General features: G+C 44.2%; 1 protein-coding gene across 3 annotated transcripts in view; it reads left to right on the forward strand.

Moving 5' to 3' along the window:
• The first annotated feature begins 4,027 nt into the window (after nt 1-4,027).
• The window catches only part of LOC137434260 (zinc finger CCHC domain-containing protein 14), an 89,764-nt gene continuing 73,365 nt past the window's right edge, over nt 4,028-20,426 (forward strand). The window contains exons 1-2 of one of the 3 annotated variants that reach the window (XM_068127091.2): nt 4,028-4,954; nt 12,686-12,812. In XM_068127091.2, coding sequence (XP_067983192.2) covers nt 4,421-4,954; nt 12,686-12,812 — 661 coding nt within the window. In that variant the 5' untranslated portion in view covers nt 4,028-4,420. The remainder of the gene's footprint in view (nt 4,955-12,685; nt 12,813-20,426) is intronic. The other 2 variants (XM_068127092.2, XM_068127093.2) reach the window with 2 other exon arrangements.

Genomic DNA, 20,426 nt, shown 5'->3' on the forward strand with positions numbered 1-20,426 from the left:
TGATGTCATGAGTGGTGCCTTGTAGTTTCGTGCCAATGGATTGCGAGAATTTAGAATGTCAAACAGTTTGTCCAATGTTTCAATGTATTGGCAGGTAGCCTCACTGCCCTGAAATTCTGATAGTTGCAAAGTGTCCCTGCAAAACCGAATTGCATCTGCCACACTAGTGCTCAATGTCTGAGCAGCTGTGTCCACCTTCATGACATTGCTCTTCCACTCGATGTGTTTCCGGGAGAGCTTATTTCCCAGACGCAAGCCTTCCCTCTTCTGCAGATCAAAGAGTGCCTGGATGTATTTCCACGCGATGACTTTTTTGTTGCCATCCTCCATCATTTTCATGGATCCAAGACAGTTTCTTGCAAGTTTAAGCATGTGACATGCATCGAGTACAACACAAATTTTCTTTTCGGGATTTGCTGGGTGGGGAAATGTTGGTTTCACATTCTGCGGCGTGATGTCGGCACCTAGCTCACGTAACATTGTCAAATGAGCGGACGGTCCATCGCAAGTTAAGGAAACCACCTCTGCACCGATATCATGCAATTTTAGTAGACATTGTGTCACCAAATTCGCCTGTTCCTTCCCCGACAATCCATTTATCATAAAGTATGCTACAGGCACTTTCCAACTGTCATTCAGCTTCCATTCCCCGATTCCGATTCCCCGATCGACGTGGGAGCCCCAGCTCCTTCACTAGCAGACAAGACAGCCGGCTTAACGTTCGCCAGGATGATCAGTCGCCCTGCCCGTGAAATACCAGGATCGGGATTCGTACCAGGGCCCTGAACAACTTCCTGCCCTACCTACTGCTACTGCGAAGTGGGAAGGCAATGGCAAACCACCTAGTGCTGTAATTTATACAACCCTCATTTGCAGTTATTGGCATCAGATAGCTAAGGAAAAATAACAACTATTGAACAATAAACTTCCAATTTAGTTGCATGTTCGAGTCCGGTGTATTGTATTACTTGCCCTGATGGATGTGGACGAATGTCACAATCGGCTTCCCAATATGGCCGCCAAGCAACTTCCGCTAGCTTCAGCCGACAGCCGTCATTGGCTCTCCAGTTTATTATATACCTCCGTGTCTGAAGGACGATTATAGTAGATCTGAAGAATGATTATCGTAGCCTAGATCTGAAGGATGATTATCGTAGATCTGAAGGACGATTATAGTAGATCTGAAGGACGATTATAGTAGATCTGAAGAATGATTATCGTAGCCTAGATCTGAAGGATGATTATAGTAGATCTGAAGGACGATTATAGTAGATCTGAAGGACGATTATAGTAGATCTGAAGAATGATTATCGTAGATCTGAAGGATGATTATAGTAGCCTAGATCTGAAGGATGATTATAGTAGCCTAGATCTGAAGGATGATTATCGTAGCCTAGATCTGAAGGATGATTATAGTAGCCTAGATCTGAAGGATGATTATAGTAGCCTAGATCTGAAGGATGATTATCGTAGTTTTGAAGGACGATTTGCGTAGATCTGAAGGCCGATTTGCGTAGATCTAAAGGACCATTCTAGTAGATCTGAAGGACGATTACAGTAGATTTTAAAAATGATTCTCGTAGATCTAAGGACGGGAATGAGGGCACAAACATAACTGTTGAGCGATGTATTGACATGCACATGCTCGGTTAAGGCCGAAAAAAAAATATTGCTGGTCTCTGGTCAGACCAAAGTTCCAGAATTGATGTGGCGATGTGGTTTTTTTTTGTTGTTTTTTTGTTTTTGAAAAGCATGGATTGCACATATAGAGGTTTTTTTGTGTGTCCTCATGCCTTGTGGTCCTCCTCATCTACTGTGGCACCGTCCAGAGAGAAATTAAAGACAGCCAATGGGACTTGTCGGCCTTTTTTTTGTAAATAATGAACACAAGCTTAAGTTATTTTAAAATTTATTTATTCTGAAAATTATTAAGTTCTTCAAGCATATTACAGACTGCCATTTCGATCTCGAGATCGCGTCGCCGTACCGTCAAACATTCCAATGCGTCCATCGCGTCAACACCACGCATGTGCAAGTGGTCTAACAGGCCGATGGTCTCCCACGATCTCTTCTCCCAGTCCACCAGATTATCACAGACACTTACAACTTCATGACAAACGAGATAGGATCCAGGCCTAACTAACGAGACCACCCACAGCTCTCTAGGCCTTCTGGTTGCTTCACACGAACCCGACAAAGAACGTCTTCGTTTCAATAAATGACAATATCCAGCTGATAGAGGCCTTGCATCACGTGAGCGTCGTCCATGGCAACCGGTTCCGGCCGCCATCTTGGGTGGCATAAACAACATGGCGGGAAAGCTGTCGTTTGATCAGACGGACCTGTCAGCTTACGCCCGTAGCTTGCCCGTTGAGGCGTTTTCGCAGTATTGCAAGAAACTGAGGCTGTGTCATCTGCCTGTGGACCCGTGTGGACCCACAAGTACGCCACACACACTCCACAGTCCACACACACTCCACACGTACGCCACAGGTACACCACACACACTCCACAAGTACGCCACACGTACACCACACGTATGCCACACACACTCCACACGTATGCCACAAGTACGCCACACACACCCCACATGTACGCCACAAGTACGCCACACATACGCCACATGTACACCACAAGTACGCCACACGTACACCACACGTATGCCACACACACTCCACACGTATGCCACAAGTACGCCACACACACCCCACATGTACGTCACACATACTCCACATGTACACCACAAGTACGCCACACAAACCCCACACGTACGCTACAAGTACGCCACAAGTACGCCACACACACTCCACACGTACACCACACGTATGCCACACACACTCCACACGTACGCCATACGCACTCCACATGTACGTAACCAAATGCCTAATCCTGCTTTTCGCTTCACGAGTGAAGGTAACAACCTCACGAGTCATATTCTCAACTGAGAGTTGCAGTCAAGGCAGCCATGAATCGGTTCTAGCGCGTTGTGTCGTCCGGAAAACGGTAGAATGACAAGCCCGATCCCTTATTAAATCGGGCTGTACATCCGACAGCACAACAACTCTTTACCATCGTGTAGGGGGCAATTTATATGTGAGACGAGTTTCAAATTGCCGTCATTACGTATGGTGGCAGAAGCAATGTTTTGCCACCCAAGCGGTCACGTGACTAAGACGATGACGTCACATGCAACTTCCTTATTGGATTCATGACGTCATGGCACACAAAACTAGTCATATCTTTGGAACGGCTGGTTGGATTTGGACAAACTAAACGCTGTTTTGTAGGGGAGAACCGTGCGCGAACGTCGATAACAAATTTAAAGAAAAAAAATTGTTGACGCGCAGGATCAAAATCGATGTACGCCACACGTGCGTACGCCATCGATGTACGCTGACCAGAACCCGGAAATATCTTTTTCTCGGCCTTATCGCTGTTCGTTCTGCTGGTTCAGTCAGTGAGAGTTCGAGTGCGCGGCCTGAGCTCTGTGTCGTCAGCCATTGGTTATCCTGTTATTGGAGCTCCTCGCGGGTGATTTTGGCTTTGACGTTCACGTTTGTGATAGGAACGTAACAAATACGTAGACAATTGCGTCATCGCGTGGAGAGGTTGCAGGGGACGCGTGTTGCTGCGCGGCAACGTTTCCTGTTTTTCCATGTGCGGAAGGAGCCTCCACCCGGTGGAGAGCAAGGCAGAATGCAGGGATCCCTCAAGTCATCCAGTAGCAGGATCAAAGGTCCAGAAATTCTATGATCTCTCCATCCGCGGAAGAAATGTAATTATCCCCGCATATTTACCTCAGCTGTTATGAAAAGGAACCATTTTTGTTCATTTTTTTTTTCTCCAGAAAGTTCGCTTTGTGCTTTATTTAATAAGCGCGAACGTCCCGAATGGGATTAAAGCAGAATCTAACGGGGGTTGTGATTGGACAGGACAACGCCGGGCCCGCCCCCCACACCCCCGTATCCACTCACACCGACATGTCCTCACGCCGAGGGTCCCACAGCACCCCCTGCTGTAGAAAGTTCTGTGCGGAGGAGTTAAATGGTGACCGGTCGTCGAACGTACTCTGTGTAGAACCAGCGAACCGTCCACAAGTCGAATCGACGCTTTCCGCCATTCTTCAACGTCGTGTCCGCGGCGGATCGGAGCGAGGACAGGGAGAGAATGTGAGAACCGGCGCGGCCGGGGATATGTGTCCGGACAAGTCGACGAACCGCAGCGAGCGCTTCGGGAGCCTGCGAGGCCCATCCGTCCGCTCCGGGTTCGAATGATCGTGACCGGGTCCGTCGAGCCGGCCCGTGTCTGCATGGTGTCCCACGGCGGTCCGGGCGGCACCTCTCGCCGCTGATTCGTCGCCCGCTCTTCCGCCGTCCTTGTGGAGTTATGAAGTAGAAGGACTCGAGGAGGGACGACCGACATGCTGTACAAGGACCTGAAGAAGGATGACGTGTATCGCTGGCTCGGTGAACTGTCTCCAGCTCCTCGCCTGGAATTCTTGTGCGGCCTCCTGGACCTTTGTAACCCGCTGGAGCTTCGCTTTCTCGCGTCCTGCCTGGAGGAGCTCGCCCGGAAGGACTACCACTCCCTGAGGGACGCCGAGACCAAGGGCAACAGCTCGGCCGACCTGGCCAAGCTGACGAACCTCACGGACGAGGTGGTGAGGAGCAAGCTCATCGTGTCCGTCGCTCTCTTGTATTCGGACAACCGAGAGGCCGCGTCCATGCTCTTCGGCATCCTCGCTTACATCGACACCATCATGCACAACTACGGTCTGCAGCTGCTGGGTCGCACCGGCGACGAGTTCCTCCTGCTCTACACCATGGCCTCCAACCACCCGGCGTTCACCTTCCACCAGAAACAGGCGCTTCGCTCCGACCTCCGGGAGATTGCCAATCTCGCTGGGGAAGAGGACGCACCTTCGGATGGAGACAGTGACACCAGCGACGGAAAGGTCTCTCTACCTGTCTGCCTATCTGTGCACCTTTCCAATGTCCCATTCTGTCTTCCTGTCTGTCCAGACGATGTTGTTTTATTCGCTTAATTACACTATTTAATTTTATTATCTATTTATTTTATTATGAAAACAATTAATCTATTACAGTATTTTCGTTTATTGTTAATGAATTATATAATTTTATGACAATTTTTTTTTTTTTTTTTTGTATACAAGATCGAGGCTCGTGTAAGAGCTAACATCAATCACAAAAAAAAACGGACACACAAAACATGCAATAAAGGGAGCGGGAGACAAGATGGGGAGAGAGGGAAGCACACAAGTACAACAGCAGAGAACAGGGACAATGGAAGATCTGTGGGAGGGAGAGGGCTTGGGGGGAGGAGGCTAGGGAAGACGGGGGCTGGGGGAGTATAAAACACATGCACACTGCTAGAACTTCCAGGAAAGAAAGAAGTTGGTATTTCCCCCCAAAAAAAAAAGTATTGGGGTGAATTAACAAGGGTAGAAAAGATCAAGGTTTTGGATGGGGGAAGACAAGACAAGACAAGACAAGAGATGGTGGTGAACAGCTGTTTTAAAGACCTGGAAGGAGGAGAGGGATTGAAGATAATGTGGGAGTTTGTTCCAGAGGCGGGAGAAAAGAGGAGTGAAGGTGAGCAGAGAGTCTTGATTTTGGCAGTTTCACCGAAAGAGGGTTGGAGGCAGATCTTGTGCGACCTGTTGTGGGTTATGATGTGTAAATAAAGGTGGGAAAAGTCCGATTTAATACAAAATTTTGAAAGGGGGTGTAGACTTTTAATAGGTACTGCACATACATACATACATACATACATACATACACACCTGTACACACATATATCCCATCCATCCTTTCATCAAAAATGAAGGAGAACCTTTCTAACCATTGTTTAATTCTAAAATCTAAAGGGTTGTAAATTGTAATTCTAATGGGTTCTAAAGGTTCATTCTAAAGAGTTCTAAGGGGTAATTCTAATTGGTTTCATTCGTTTCTTGGCTTAGCCTGTATGCCTCCGCATAGTCCCACAACAGGTAGATGCCCTCGTTCACTGTCCTAAAAAATAAACAAATTTTATTTAAATCCCTTCAGCTGTTTTCAAGTATCACATTTTCACCAGTCATGACAGGTTTCACATCGATCGGTGAAGCTGTTTCAGAGAAGGGAAATTTTTAAATATCGGCTTTCAAGCTAATATGGCTGCCATACCACGTGACATATGACCTTAAAAAATGTACACTGCATATGTATGGGTAGGGGATCACGTTTGTGAAGTTTCGTGTTCACCGGGTAAGGTTCGTTTTTCTATCCAAGATGGCTGCCAAACCGCGTGACATACAACATCATAATTTTCAAGCTATATGCAACAATGGTGTTGGATGATATTTGTAAAATTTCACATCAATAGGGTAAGCGGTTTCAGAGATATAACTATTTAATATTTTCCTTCAAACAAATATGGCTGCCACACCATGTGACCAATGATGTTTTCGTGATCATCTTTTAATCGCCATGCCTAGTCAATGACACACGTAAAGTTTCGAGTCAATCAATTAGGTGGTTTGGGAGAAGGTGCTTTTTTAAGGTTTTAGGTTAAATCCAAAATGGCTGCCAAACCATGTGACCTATGATGGCATAAATTTAATATTTCAACACAAATGGGTCATAGATCATGTGCGTGCAATTTCAGATTTTTAGAATAAGGAATTCAATTAAAACATTTTTGGCTGGTATCCCACTTCACCTATGATGTCATCATGCTTTTGTTCCCCATTGGGAATACTTGACAATGTGGCAAGTTTCAAATTTTTCCATTCTGCGCTTTCCGAGAAATAATATTTTTTATTATTTGCGTTTAATCCAAGATGGCTTCCATACCACGTGACCTATGACATCACAATTATCATAAAATCATTCTGCATGGGTGTCATTCCTACCCTGAAAGTTTCGTCTCAATCGGACTTGTGATTGCTGAGAAAAACGAGGTTTAGCCTGTACGTACGGACGGACGGACGACCCGAAAACATAATGCCTCCGGCCACCTTCGGGGGCGGAGGCATAAAAATGCCAAACTGAACCGTTTTCTTTGGACATGCGTGCGATTTTTATGGTCATAAATGTTTGAGAATGCAAGAGAAACCCTCTAGCAACGCACCACATCTGGGGCCTGTGATTATGGCCAGATCACCAGCCTGTAGTCGTGGGAGGATACTCGATCGGAATATTTAGTTGCCATTGCCACCGAAGGTGGATGAAGATTATGTTTTCACCCCTGTCTTTCTGTTTGTTACTTGCCGGAGAAGATTCCGTCAAGTATGTTGATCTGTTCGTTTGTTACTTGCCGGAAAAGATTCCGGCAAGTATGTTGATCTGTTCGTTTGTTACTTGCCGGAAAAGATTCCGGCAAGTATGTTGATCTGTTCGTTTGTTACTTGCCGGAAAAGATTCCGGCAAGTATGTTGATCTGTTCGTTTGTTACTTGCCGGAAAAGATTCCGGCAAGTATGTTGATCTGTTAGTTTGTTACTTGCCGGAAAAGATTCCGGCAAGTATGTTGATCTGTTCGTTTGTTACTTGCCGGAAAAGATTCCGGCAAGTATGTTGATCTGTTCGTTTGTTACTTGCCGGAAAAGATTCCGGCAAGTATGTTGATCTGTTCGTTTGTTACTTGCCGGAAAAGATTCCGGCAAGTATGTTGATCTGTTCGTTTGTCTGTCTGTCTGTCTGTCTGTCTGTCTGTCTGTTTGCAGCACTGCGTCTACACCGTTGCACGGAGAATCGCCAAACTTTGCACACATATTCGTCTTGCCCTGGAATAGACTGTGCCCAATTGATGACGTCATCGGTCACGTGGTTCGGCCGCCATCTTTGAAAAACCGAAAAACTATGCACCTCTATACCTCCGAAAGTACACAACAGAAAAAATTGAGACATGGCTCATTGTAAAGAACTTTCCATGGGGAATAAAATATGTTGATGACGTCATCGGTCACGTGGTTCGGCCGCCATCTTGGAAAAACGGCAAAAAGTTGCACCACGATATCTCCGAAAGTACTCAACAGAAAAAATTGAGACATGGCTCATTGTAAAGAACTCTCCATGGGGCATAAAATCTGTTAATGATGACGTCATCGGACACGTAGTTCGGCCGCCATCTTGGAAAAACCGAAAAACTTTGCACCTCTTTCCCTCCGAAAGTACACAACAGAAAAAATTGAGACATGGCTCATTGTAAAGAACTCTCGATGGGGAATAAAATATGTTAATGATGACGTCATCGGTCACGTGGTTCGGCCGCCATCTTGGAAACACCGAAAAAACTAGCACCTCCATTTCTCCGAAAGTGCTGAATAGAAAAAATTGAGACATGGCTCATTGTAAAGAACTCTCCATGGGGAATAAAATATGTTAATGATGACGTCATCGGTCACGTGGTTCGGTCGCCATCTTGGAAAAAACGAAAAACTTTGCACCTCCACATCTCTAAAAGTCCTGAATAGAAAAAATTGAGACATGGCTCATTGTAAATAACTCTCCACGGGGAATAAAATATGTTAATGATGACCTCATCGGTCACATGGTTCGGCCGCCATATTTGTCCTAAATGGCCGATAAAAAGTACATTCCGGCAAGTCCTCGGTCTCTGACCGATTTTTCATCTGTTTGTCTGTCTGTCTGTTTGCAGCACTACGTCTACACCGTTGCATGTAGAATCCCCAAACTTTGCACACATATTGGGCTTGCCCAGGAATAGACTGTGCCCAATTGATGACGTCATCGGTCACGTGGTTCGGCCGCCATCTTGGAAAAAATTTGCACCTCTATATCTCCGAAAGTGCTGAATAGAAAAAATTGAGACATGGCTCATTGTAAAGAACTCTCCATGGGGAATAAAATATTTTAATGATGACGTCATACGTCACGTGGTTCGGCCGCCATCTTGGAAAAAACGAAAAACGTTGCACCTCCATATCTCCGAAAGTGCTGAATAGAAGAAATTGAGACATGGCTCATTGTAAAGAACTCTCCATGGGGAATAAAATATGTTAATAATGACGTCATCGGTCACGTGGTTCGGCCGCCATCTTGGAAAAAACGAAAAACGTTGCACCTCCATATCTCCGAAAGTGCTGAATAGAAGAAATTGAGACATGGCTCATTGTAAAGAACTCTCCATGGGGAATAAAATATGTTAATGATGACGTCATCGGCCACGTGGTTCGGCCGCCATATTTGTCCTAAATGGCCGATAAAAAAGTAAACTCTGGCAAGACCTCGGTCTCTGACCGATTTTTCATTTGTCTGTCTGTTTGTGAACAGGATATCTCAAAAAGTTGTGGACATATATTGGCCGAAATTTGGTGGAGAGGTTGGGTGTGTGACAAGGAATAAGTCATTAGATTTTGGTGAAAATCTGGATCCAATAATTTTTAAAAGTGATTCTTCACCATTGAGAAACGATATATTAGTCAGGTTCACTTTGTCAATAAATTATATTTCGGTCAAAATCATGGTAGATTAGCAAACCTATACATTTTTGGAAAGGTTATAGCATAAGGAAACTAAAAATCAATGTTTACATTTGGAGAGATACCTGTATGGTGGCCATTTTGGATTTTCAAAATGGCCACTGTAAAATACATATTTTGTTCTATTTCTGCCTCTAATTACCCTAAAAACTTTTTAAAATATACTAAACCTATATTTTCAGGGACAAGGAATCCAATGAAAGTATCAAATTAGTGCTATGGGGAATGGTAAGACACGAATCAAATGTTTTGAATTGCAAAATACTGTCTTTATATTCGCGATAAGTTGCATAATCAAATACATGTTATCATTTTGTACAGGCAGTTAATAACATCAAAATGTGTCACAATAATTCATATCACCAAACATACACAGGCAGTCAGCAAAATCATATACAGGTATACACATGCAGTCAGTATAACTTCACATTTACACAGGCAGTCAATGACAAAATATACACAGGCAGTCAATGGCATCAAACATATACGATTACAGAATATGCCATTTAGAGTTCGTCATCACTGTCCTGTGTGTCGTATCCGACAATATAGTCCGCATCGTTTTCACAGTCCGTTCCACACAAGCAAAGGTCGGTCAAATTGATTGGCAAATCGAATTGGTCGAATGGTCGATCGAATCGAATTCGATGAATCGAATCGAATCGAATCGATCGAATTGGTCGAATGGTCGAATGGTCGATCGAAGCAATTGGTCGAATGGTCGAATTGGTCGAATTGGTCGAATCGAATTGGTCGGAATTGGCAAATGTAAACATTGATTTTCAGATTTTCCATGTAATAACGTTTCCAAAAATGTATAGGTTTGCTAATCTACCATGATTTTGAACGAAAAAACATAGTGAACCTGACTATATAGCACAAAAACGATATTATGACGATGTCTCAAAAAGTTGTGGACGAATTCAGATGAAACTTGTTGGATAGGTTTGGTGTGTGACAAGGAAGAATTGATTCAATTTTGGTGAAGATCTGAATCCGGATACAGATACGAGAATTTTTCAATTTCCAGTGATTCTTTCCCATTGAGAGATAGGGCTAAAAACTTTCTTTATTTCAAAAAGTTGTGGATGAGGTACGACAAAACTAGGTGGATGAGTTGGTTTGGTGACGAGAACAAGCCGATTAGATTTTGGTTCAGGTCTTACTTAATCCAGATCTGGCCTATAGTGGGGCGGCTTAGCCCAAATATTCAAAAGAATTGTGCATTTTGTGAAGCAAGCACCAAATTTGGCACAAATGTACATTAATATGTTGCGAACATTTTCAGATATTGGGCCACTTGAAATTCCGTAAATTTTTTTTTTCAAATTTTTTCAAATTTCGTAATTTCAAATTTTTCGGGTGACACCGTCACAATTTCGGTCTTCGAGGCCGGCCGATAGGCAAAGTGTGACCGGAAGGGACGAGGTTCTCCTGACCACGTGGCCCTCGATCTGGGAAGCGAGAGGCGTTCCATTAGTGGACGCGCCCCTCACGCCCGACTTTTGGGCGGCCCCGGCAGGCCGTTTGTTTTGACGTTCCGTGACAGGCCCCGCACCCCCACCTCCGGGCCGACCGGAAGCTTGTGCTGAGTACATCATACCTGAACAACTCAGTGAGGCAGAACACAGCAGTGCACACCAGGGTGACCCCTTCAGTGCATAAACCAATTAACCTGTCCACTGCAGGGCATATAGAAATGAAGTTATTTTCTGCATATAATAATAATATAAGTTCAGTTCTATATAACAATTTCTGTTATCACCACTACCACTACAACTACCACTACTACAAGCTTTGTCTGGAATTTTGTGGACTAACAGACAAACAGACATACAGACAAGCTGGGATCAAAACATTACCTCCTTCCACCATTGAGTGTAGAGGTAAACATCATGGAAATTATATCATGCCCTAGATTTAATTCATGCTTACCCGTGTATTTGCTTCACTGGTTCACAAGGTCTTTTGCATACATGTAATTCAGACTCTCGTCTTCATTGCTGACCACACAATGTTCGCAACATATTAATGTACATTTGTGCCAAATTTGGTGCTTGTATCACAAAATGCACAATTCTTTTGAATATTTGGGCTAAGCCGCCCCACTATATCGGCCGGCCTCGAAGACCGAAATTGTGACGGTGTCACCCGAAAAATTTGAAATTACGAAATTTGAAAAAATTTGAAAAAAAAAATTACGGAATTTCAAGTGGCCCAATATTTGAAAATGTTCGCAACATATTAATGTACATTTGTGCCAAATTTGGTGCTTGTATCACAAAATGCACAACAGGTTTGCTATGCTGCTACACTACTATCATTGGGATACAAAACGGAAAATGTTCAGCCTGGCAGGGTTATGCTCTCTACCGAGTGTCGTTCTCATTTGGACCTGCAACTGAAATACTAAATAAATCACTGATACATACATTGATACATATGTACATATATACATAGAAACAGAGTTCGAGTTCCTCACATGTGAGACTGAAGGAATGAATTGGTGTAAATAAACTATCTATCTATAATTCCAGTAATCTCTGTCTGTACGTTTGTACGTTTGTACGTCTGTTTGTCTGTGACCGCTGTTTCTCGACAACCACGGGTCCGATATACTTTTAACTTGCCAGGTATATTGCTGGGGACCCGAGGATGTGCCTTTTCAAGGTTTCATATTAATCGGACAATTACTTACCGAGCTATGTCCAAAAAACGATTCAACCAATCAGAGAGCAGCGAACGATCGCGTGTGCCGAACGTGGCGGACACACTCTGCCTCGGATGGCACATTTGAGAGCGTATTCATTTATTTCACGTTTGCAAACTATGTTGGCGTTAAACGATGTTTTAAAACTAATAAAACCGAATTTGCGATTCATTCGCTTTCCTGCGCGTTTGTGCACGCGATGGCGATTTCTTTACCAAACTCCGGAAGCCGTTCGCTTTGGACCAAACCATTGCATGTAAATAGAGGGGGGGGATTGTCACCGTACTCGCAAGCCGTTCGCTTTGGACCAAACCATTTCATGTAAATAGAGGGGGGGGATATAATTTTATATATATATATAGTACGGGCATGCCCTAGTAATTACAATTTTGAGAGTATAGATTAAGAATCTTGTTCTTGTATAGGAATTGACGAAGAGCATTGTAGTGAATGTTGCGGTGTTTCTTTCAGTGCTCCCCCCAGCACGAGGCGAGCCTCCGAGCCTCGGATGGAGTTTGTAAAGGTGTTTCGGAAGGCCCTCTCTCTCAAAGCGAGCCCTTTACTTGCAGCCTTTGTACTCGAAGCTCGTACCTGCCAGGTGAGTGTTATCCTGCTTGGGGCGAACAGTTCTTGTCGGTTACAAACTTGGAAGTCCATCCTAAGGCGATGCTTTGTGCATCATTTAGTGGTGCCGAGCATACACGAGAAACTTTGCAATGCAAAGAAAATGTTTAAGATTGTCAAGGAGATGGGAAAAAAATATTAGAATTTGCATTTAAAGCGTTCTGGCTTTTTAAAGTCTCGCTTGAAGAACCTTTTTTGTTTGTAAATAACTTGTAAATAGAGAATTAAGCTTTACTTATCCTTCCAATGTTTTTATGCTTCCGTTGACGAAGTCACCGGTCGTTCATGACTGACCGACGTGGTCCCGGGGGTATGACGTCACGCCCGGTCGGCGCTGGGAAGGGTATTAGGCCCAACCGTCCTATGACCTAAATACCAGCGCCTCCCGGTACGCAAGGAAATACTCCATCCTGCTGTCTGGTCGCAGTAGATTGTCGAGGTTCTGGTCCCGGTCCGTGCATCCATGAAAGGTGTTCGTTACTGCGATAACTTGAGAACGGCTGAAGGGATTTCAATCAAACTTAGATTCAAGTATGTACTATGATGTAAAGATGAACTGTTTAGATTTTGGGGTCAAGAGATCAAAGGTCAGAGGTCATGTTAGGCAAAATCCTATTACTGTGATAACTTGTGAACCAGTGATGGGATTTTGACCAAAGTTGGTAAAAGTATGTATTATGATGCAAAGATGAACCGATTTGATTTTGGCATCAAGAGATCAAAGGTCAGAGTCTGTAATAGATTTCCGTTGCCACTATAACTTAAGAACGGCTGAAGGGAACCAAGTCGAACTTGGTACAAGTATGTATAATGATGTACTAATGTGGACTGAGGTATATCGGTTGAAGAGTGCCATTCGAGTAATATACTATTTTACACCCTCGTTTTAGTAGCCAGCAGGAAACATAGATACAATCAAACTGTCCTCTGAGCTGACTAGCTTGGGGTTGAATCTCGCTCCAGCTATAAAACTATCATCCTGGTGTTTCATTTGCAAGGCGAGGACGTAATGCGTCTGCTATCCTTTGAATGGGAGTTAAGCCGTAGGACCCGTTTTCAAGAACCCTTCGGTTGGTGATTGGTGGATGTATAAGATCCTATGGTGTCCTTCGCGAGGAGTAGGTGAGTTGTCTCCAGCACCCTGTACAAATTACAAATTCCAGTGACTTTCACGGGAACATCACGACTGGCCAACCGGTCTTTGAAAGATTTGGCTCAAAAATGTTCCCTGGCCTCCTCCACAAAGGTGGTGGGAAGAAGACGAGTAGTAGTTGTGATAGTTGTAATGATTTTGGTGGTGGTAGTAGTAGTCCGTTTTAATCCTAAGGGAACTTTTATTGAATATTTTCTGCAAGTGTTAATGAAGTACAATTTTGCAATAAATACTAAGACTTACTTTTTTGTTGTTGATTTTGGAAGGTTGTCCATGTTGTTTGTGCTCTGCACGTTGGTATGGAAAGTAAACACATCCTTAGGTCTAGGTACAGTAGTGGTCTTGGGGTTAGGACATCGAACTGGAATGCTGGAGGTTGTGTGTTTGATTCTGGTTGGATTTGAAATGTTATCTTCTTGAAACTGAGCGACGCCACGGTCGTGTTGTCGGTAAAAACCCAGCTGACTCACTTATGAGGGTTAAGTTGTGGGGGTGATGTGCCTTTCTCACTTGATCGGTTCTAAATATGGTGTCACGTTTCTGGTTCACTCATACATGCGTTCCGGGGCAACTTGGAACAGGCACCAAAATGTTGTCAATAAATGGTCGAATAAACAAAGTTATTGCAAACTTGTTACCTCTCACTGATGATAACAGCTGTTTATTATACTGTTACCGATCTGGTCTAAGGGGTAAATGGGGAATATGTTATAATAGTTATTTCATGTCAGCATAATCATGATGTAATTGCTGTAATTAATGAGATAGTGTCACATCTTTCTGCTCAAATTATAAATTTCTGCCCTGACTAACTGCTGGGATGGCAATGGCCACGCAGTATCACCCTTGCCAAACCTCTAAGAAGAAGAATTTCCCTTTTGGGTGCAAAGAAAGCGGACACGTTGCACTTCACACACACTGGGTGCAGGTTCAGTGCAACAGGCTCGATGTGTACATAAAATGGCTTCTAATTCCAAGTTGTAATTATTCCTCGTATATACACTGTGTTGCTTTTGCAGGAGAATTCATTTGTTTCCAATAGAATGAAGTTCCCTCGCTTTTTTTTTTTTTTTTTTTTCTTTTGTATAGTCGAGGCTCGTGAAGGAGCTAACATTTATCAAACAAACAAATCAAACAAACATGCAAACAAAGTATATAAAAAGGGGAGCGGTCGACAAGATGGGGAGAGAAGAGGAGGAAGCACACAAACACAACATTTGGGAGCAGGGACATCGGGAGATGTGTGGGAGGGAGAGGGCCTGGGAATATGTTATATTTAGGATAGGTATAAAAGGGCAGGATAGGTATAAACGCAAGGACACCAAGGACTTCCAGGAAAGAAGTCGGCACCTCAAAAAGTGGATTTGGGGTGAAATTAGCGGGGGTAGAAAAGATCAAGGTTCGCGAAGATTTAAATGATTTAAATCTCTGATTTAAATAATTATGTACGTTAAATCTGATTAATCTGATTCTGATTTAATTTTAATTAAATAATCTGATTAAAATTTCGCTGATTTAAATGGACGAAAAGGAAGTTATTCGTTGGACAGAATAACTTGTGGTTGTAAATGTTTTTTTTACTTCTGGTAGGAATGCAAACCAGCGACACTTAGATTATGCATCGCCCATGAAACTTCATGCTTCCACTCACGCAAGGCTTTGTTGGAGCATCATTTTGTACACCGCACATGCACATAAAAAGATGGTGCAAGCAATAGTAAGGAGTCCCAGGTTCTGTTTGTTATGAAAATTTGTTTCAAATGGAGTGTGGAATGTTTCTGGAGTTTGCTACGAATATCCCTTGACAGCATAATAGTAACTTGGGTCTTCTGGGTCTTTGGGGACTTTTGGGTCCTCTGGGTCTTTTGGATCTTTAGGGGTTTTTTAATTTTATTTTATTTATTTATTTTGTATACAGAATCGAGGCTTGTGTAAAAGCTAACAACACATTGAACATGAAGACATGCACAGCCACACAAAACATGCAATGAAGGGAGCGGGAGACAAGAGGGGGAGAGAGGGAAGCACACGAGCACAATAACGGAAGAGAACAGGGACGCCGGTTTTACAGGGGTCGAATTACTCTGTAGGGAGGGCACAGCAATGTTTGCCTTTGATGACTTCAAATTTTTTGGGGCACCAAGGCATTTTCTTTTGGGTTTGGGGGGCACCAAGGCATTTTCTTTTGGGTTTGGGGGGCACCAAGGCAATCTAGAATTATTATTGTGGGCACAAAGGCAAAGTGTGTCGGTAACTTAAACAATCAGGGAAATGTTACTGACAGAACAAGTAAATCAACTTAAACTTTTTAATAATGTATTTTTAGAATTTGAATCTCAATAACAGTTTCAGATTTGATTTCTCTCAAAACTCAACTCAACTCAGTCAGAACTGCATTGTCATCATGTCCATGTAACAAAGTTTAACTTTTGTTTGACAGAGTTGAACTTTTTTCATCATCATCATCAGACATCATTTTTACTCAATACTGACTCAGTCTTGAGTCAGGTATACATGATTACAATTCAATCACCCTTGGGGGAAAGGGGTGTAGTATCAGGCCTACGTCCAAATGCACTCAAAGAATGCCACCTGGCAACGCTACGTGTAGGATCAAAGTCGTCGGGGTCGGGCCCTTCTGTGCTGATGCGCAGAAGGTGTTCCTGTATACCCAACCCCAGTTTTAGCCTCCAATCCCCAAGAATACGCTTCACTGCTGAGAACTGCCTCTCTACATGTGGTGTGGCCACTGGGCACACAAGGCAGATCTGCACCAGATGAAGTATATTAGGGTATTTGTGGCCCTTTTCTGTCAGAATAGTCTTCCATAGACCTAGGAAATTGGACTCCTCTCCATGATTTCTGCTGATGTCAAGCTTCAAGGACAGCCATTCTCTTTGTATTTGACTTGGATCACAACCATTTCTTTCAATGATTTGCTGAAAGTGATTGCTAAGGTAAGTGACTTTGGCATTGCCATAGGCAGCAAGGGTGTCCTTGCCCTTTGGCATGTTGCTGGGGTCAAACACCTCAAACGCAATCAGGACCTCATTCTCATAGAACTCGTTAAATCTCTTGTCCAAACAATCAATCACTTTGTCAACTACAGTTTTCAAGGGTCCAGCCTGAAACTCCTCAACAGATGGTACTCTAGGACCATAAAGCATGCATGTAACATGCATGTAACAAAGCCCTTGAACCTCGTTTCCCGTACCCAAGGACGATAGTAGGACTGCAACATTCTGTATTCAGTAAGAGAACGGGAAACGAGGTAGCCAAGACTACCGCCATGCTTACTACGACATACTAATGCTTACTACGCTAATGTTCCGACATGCACTGAGAAAACGAAAGCCGACGAAGTCAGTTTGTTGTTTTCATCATTACTTTATTCATACTTTGGTCTCTATTATTATGCTTTATTGACAAAAAGGGCACAGCAGCAACTGAAGAAAAAGGGCACTGCAACTCTCTGCCGTAGTGATCATGAAAAGTTCGGGGGCAGCCCGGCAAATAGCTTGGGCACGCCGGCTTTTGCCGTCGATGCCGTCGATAATTTCGACCCCTGCCGGTAGATCTGTGGAAGGGGGAGGGCTGGGGGAGGAAGGGATGGGAACACAGTAAAAAGCAAGTGATCACTTCTAGCAATTTCAGTAAAGAGGCTGGGGATTCAAAGACGCGGATTTGGGGTGTTTTAACGGGGGGTTTTTTGGGGGTTTTTTTTAAAATACAAGATCAAGGCTCGTGGAAGAGCTAACATCAATCACAAAAAACAATGAACGGACGCACAAAACATACAAAAAAGGGAACGGGAGACAAATGGGGAGAGAGAGGGAAGCACACAAGTACAACAGCAGAGAACAGGGACAAAGGAAGATCTGTGGGAGGGAGAGGGCTTGGGGGGAGGAGGCATGGGAAGGTGGGGGGGGGGGTGTGGGGGGGGGGGGAGAGAAAGTATAAAACACATGGACCCTGCTGGAACTTCAAGAAAAAAGTCAGTATTCAAAATAAAAAGTGGATTTGGGGTGAATTAACAGGGGTAGAAGATATCAAGGTTTTGGATGGGGGAAGATAAGAGATGGTGGTGAACAGTTGTTTTAAAGACCTGGAGGGAGGAGTGGGATTGAAGAGAGTGAGGGAGTTTGTTCCAGAGGCGGGAGTAAAGAGGAATGAAGGAGTGGAGGTGAGCAGAGAGTCTTTGGCAGTTTCACCAGAAGAGGGTTGCTGGCAGATCTTATGTGTCCTGCAGGAATAATTGGGGGACAGAGCACAGGCAGAGCAGGGGGGAGCAAAGGAGAGGAGTCGGTAGAAGACAGAAAGACCACCTTACCTGCCTGTGGAGAGAGAGAGAGAGAGAGAGAGAGAGACAGAGACAGAGACAGAGACAGAGACAGAGACAGAGACAGAGAGACAGAGACAGAGACAGAGAGAGAGAGACAGAGACAGAGACAGAGACAGAGACCCTCAGAATCGGCTTCATCGTGGGAGATTCCAATGATTCTGAATGCTTTGGTTTCAACTGTGTGAAGCCGAGCTAGGTGTGAGGCAGGAGCACCGGCCCAGAGGGGAGAACAGTATTCCATTGAGCTGCGGATGAAAGCTTTGGTTTCAACCGCGTGAAGCCGAGCTTGGTGAGAGGCAGGAGCACCAGCCCAGAGGGGAGAGCACTGAGCAGTACTCCATTGAGCCATGGATGAAAGCTTTGTATGTGGTGAGGAGCTCAGAAGTGCCCAGAAAGGACTTCGCATGATGGAGGATGCCCAGTCAGCAACTGGCTTTGCAGGCCAGCTTGGAAATGTGGTTTTCCTAGGAAAGATCATGGCAGATATTGAGACCCAAAGTCTCAGAAGGTCTTGGGGGACTTAAAGAGTCTTCAAAGGTCGAAGCGGTCTCGGCTTTCTAAAGAGTCTGAAGGTATATTCCAACAGTACGTAATCATTAGACGTTCGTAATTATTAGACGTTCGTAATTATTAGACGTACATAATTATTAGATGGACGTAATCAACACAGGATGCAACCAACATTCAAACACTATGTAATTCATTGATATATATTGACACGGCTTCAGCACCGTTTTATTTATTTATTTGGTTTTATATATATTTGAAGAAGAAGATGACGTTTTGGTCACCAATATACATACATACATACATACAAAACCATATATGTTTGCTCCATTATCAAAAGATATATAGTCTAGTAGGAAGACTAGGTCCCCCTGCACCCCCCGGAGATATACTTCTAATCAGTGTTTCTAGATTGGAAAAAATGTGTAGAAAATGACTAGCTATGGCCCCAAGCTGAAAAAATGTCCCACATACCATTTTTATGCAAATTACTGCTGCAAATTTTATGCAAAATTATGCAAATTTTATGCAAATTTTTGATGAGGAGTAGAGTTGAGGGGTCTTTGAGGGCTTCATCGAGGTGCTCTCGGTTGCAAGACTGGGTCATTCTGAGAAGCACAGCAGGGTCAGAGATCATGATGTTCTCCTCCTCAGTGAATCTCTCCATCAACAGCCTCTCCATTGCCTCACACACTGTTTTGAGGCAAAAGAGGGACTTTGCGTAGGCCTTTCCACTGAGAACACCTTTGAGAGATCCACTTGTTACTAGTTGTGCCTCAAAGAGAATCTCTGCATATCCAGAACCACGCATCTTGTGTCCAGTGAGCATCCCGATGTAGTTCATGGATGTGTGGAAGGGTCCAATCGTTACTACATGACTAGCAAATTCATTTGGCCAGCGCCAGATGATGGGAAGGGCTTTCATGCAGACACCCAGATCAAATGTATTCAGGACCCATCTCTGACCCACCTCAGCAGTTGCTGCCTCGGAACGCTTCAGTAGCTCACGAACAACTGCGTTGTCTGTGATCGGTCTGTGCCTGGTGCCTGCATGGCATGGCAATGGCCTGCAGCCTGTGCCTGGGCTAGGGGGTTTCACCTCTGCAACTGGTTCTCCCCCACCCAGCAAATCAACAGTCGACTACTGCACGCCTATCCACCAACCGATCACAGACAACGCAGTTGTTCGTGAGCTACTGAAGCGTTCCGAGGCAGCAACTGCTGAGGTGGGTCAGAGATGGGTCCTGAATACATTTGATCTGGGTGTCTGCATGAAAGCCCTTCCCATCATCTGGCGCTGGCCAAATGAATTTGCTAGTCATGTAGTAACGATTGGACCCTTCCACACATCCATGAACTACATCGGGATGCTCACTGGACACAAGATGCGTGGTTCTGGATATGCAGAGATTCTCTTTGAGGCACAACTAGTAACAAGTGGATCTCTCAAAGGTGTTCTCAGTGGAAAGGCCTACGCAAAGTCCCTCTTTTGCCTCAAAACAGTGTGTGAGGCAATGGAGAGGCTGTTGATGGAGAGATTCACTGAGGAGGAGAACATCATGATCTCTGACCCTGCTGTGCTTCTC

The sequence above is a fragment of the Myxine glutinosa genome, chromosome 10 (assembly GCF_964187855.1).
Source record: "Myxine glutinosa chromosome 10, kmMyxGlut1.1, whole genome shotgun sequence".
In the NCBI taxonomy this organism is placed as follows: domain Eukaryota; kingdom Metazoa; phylum Chordata; class Myxini; order Myxiniformes; family Myxinidae; genus Myxine; species Myxine glutinosa.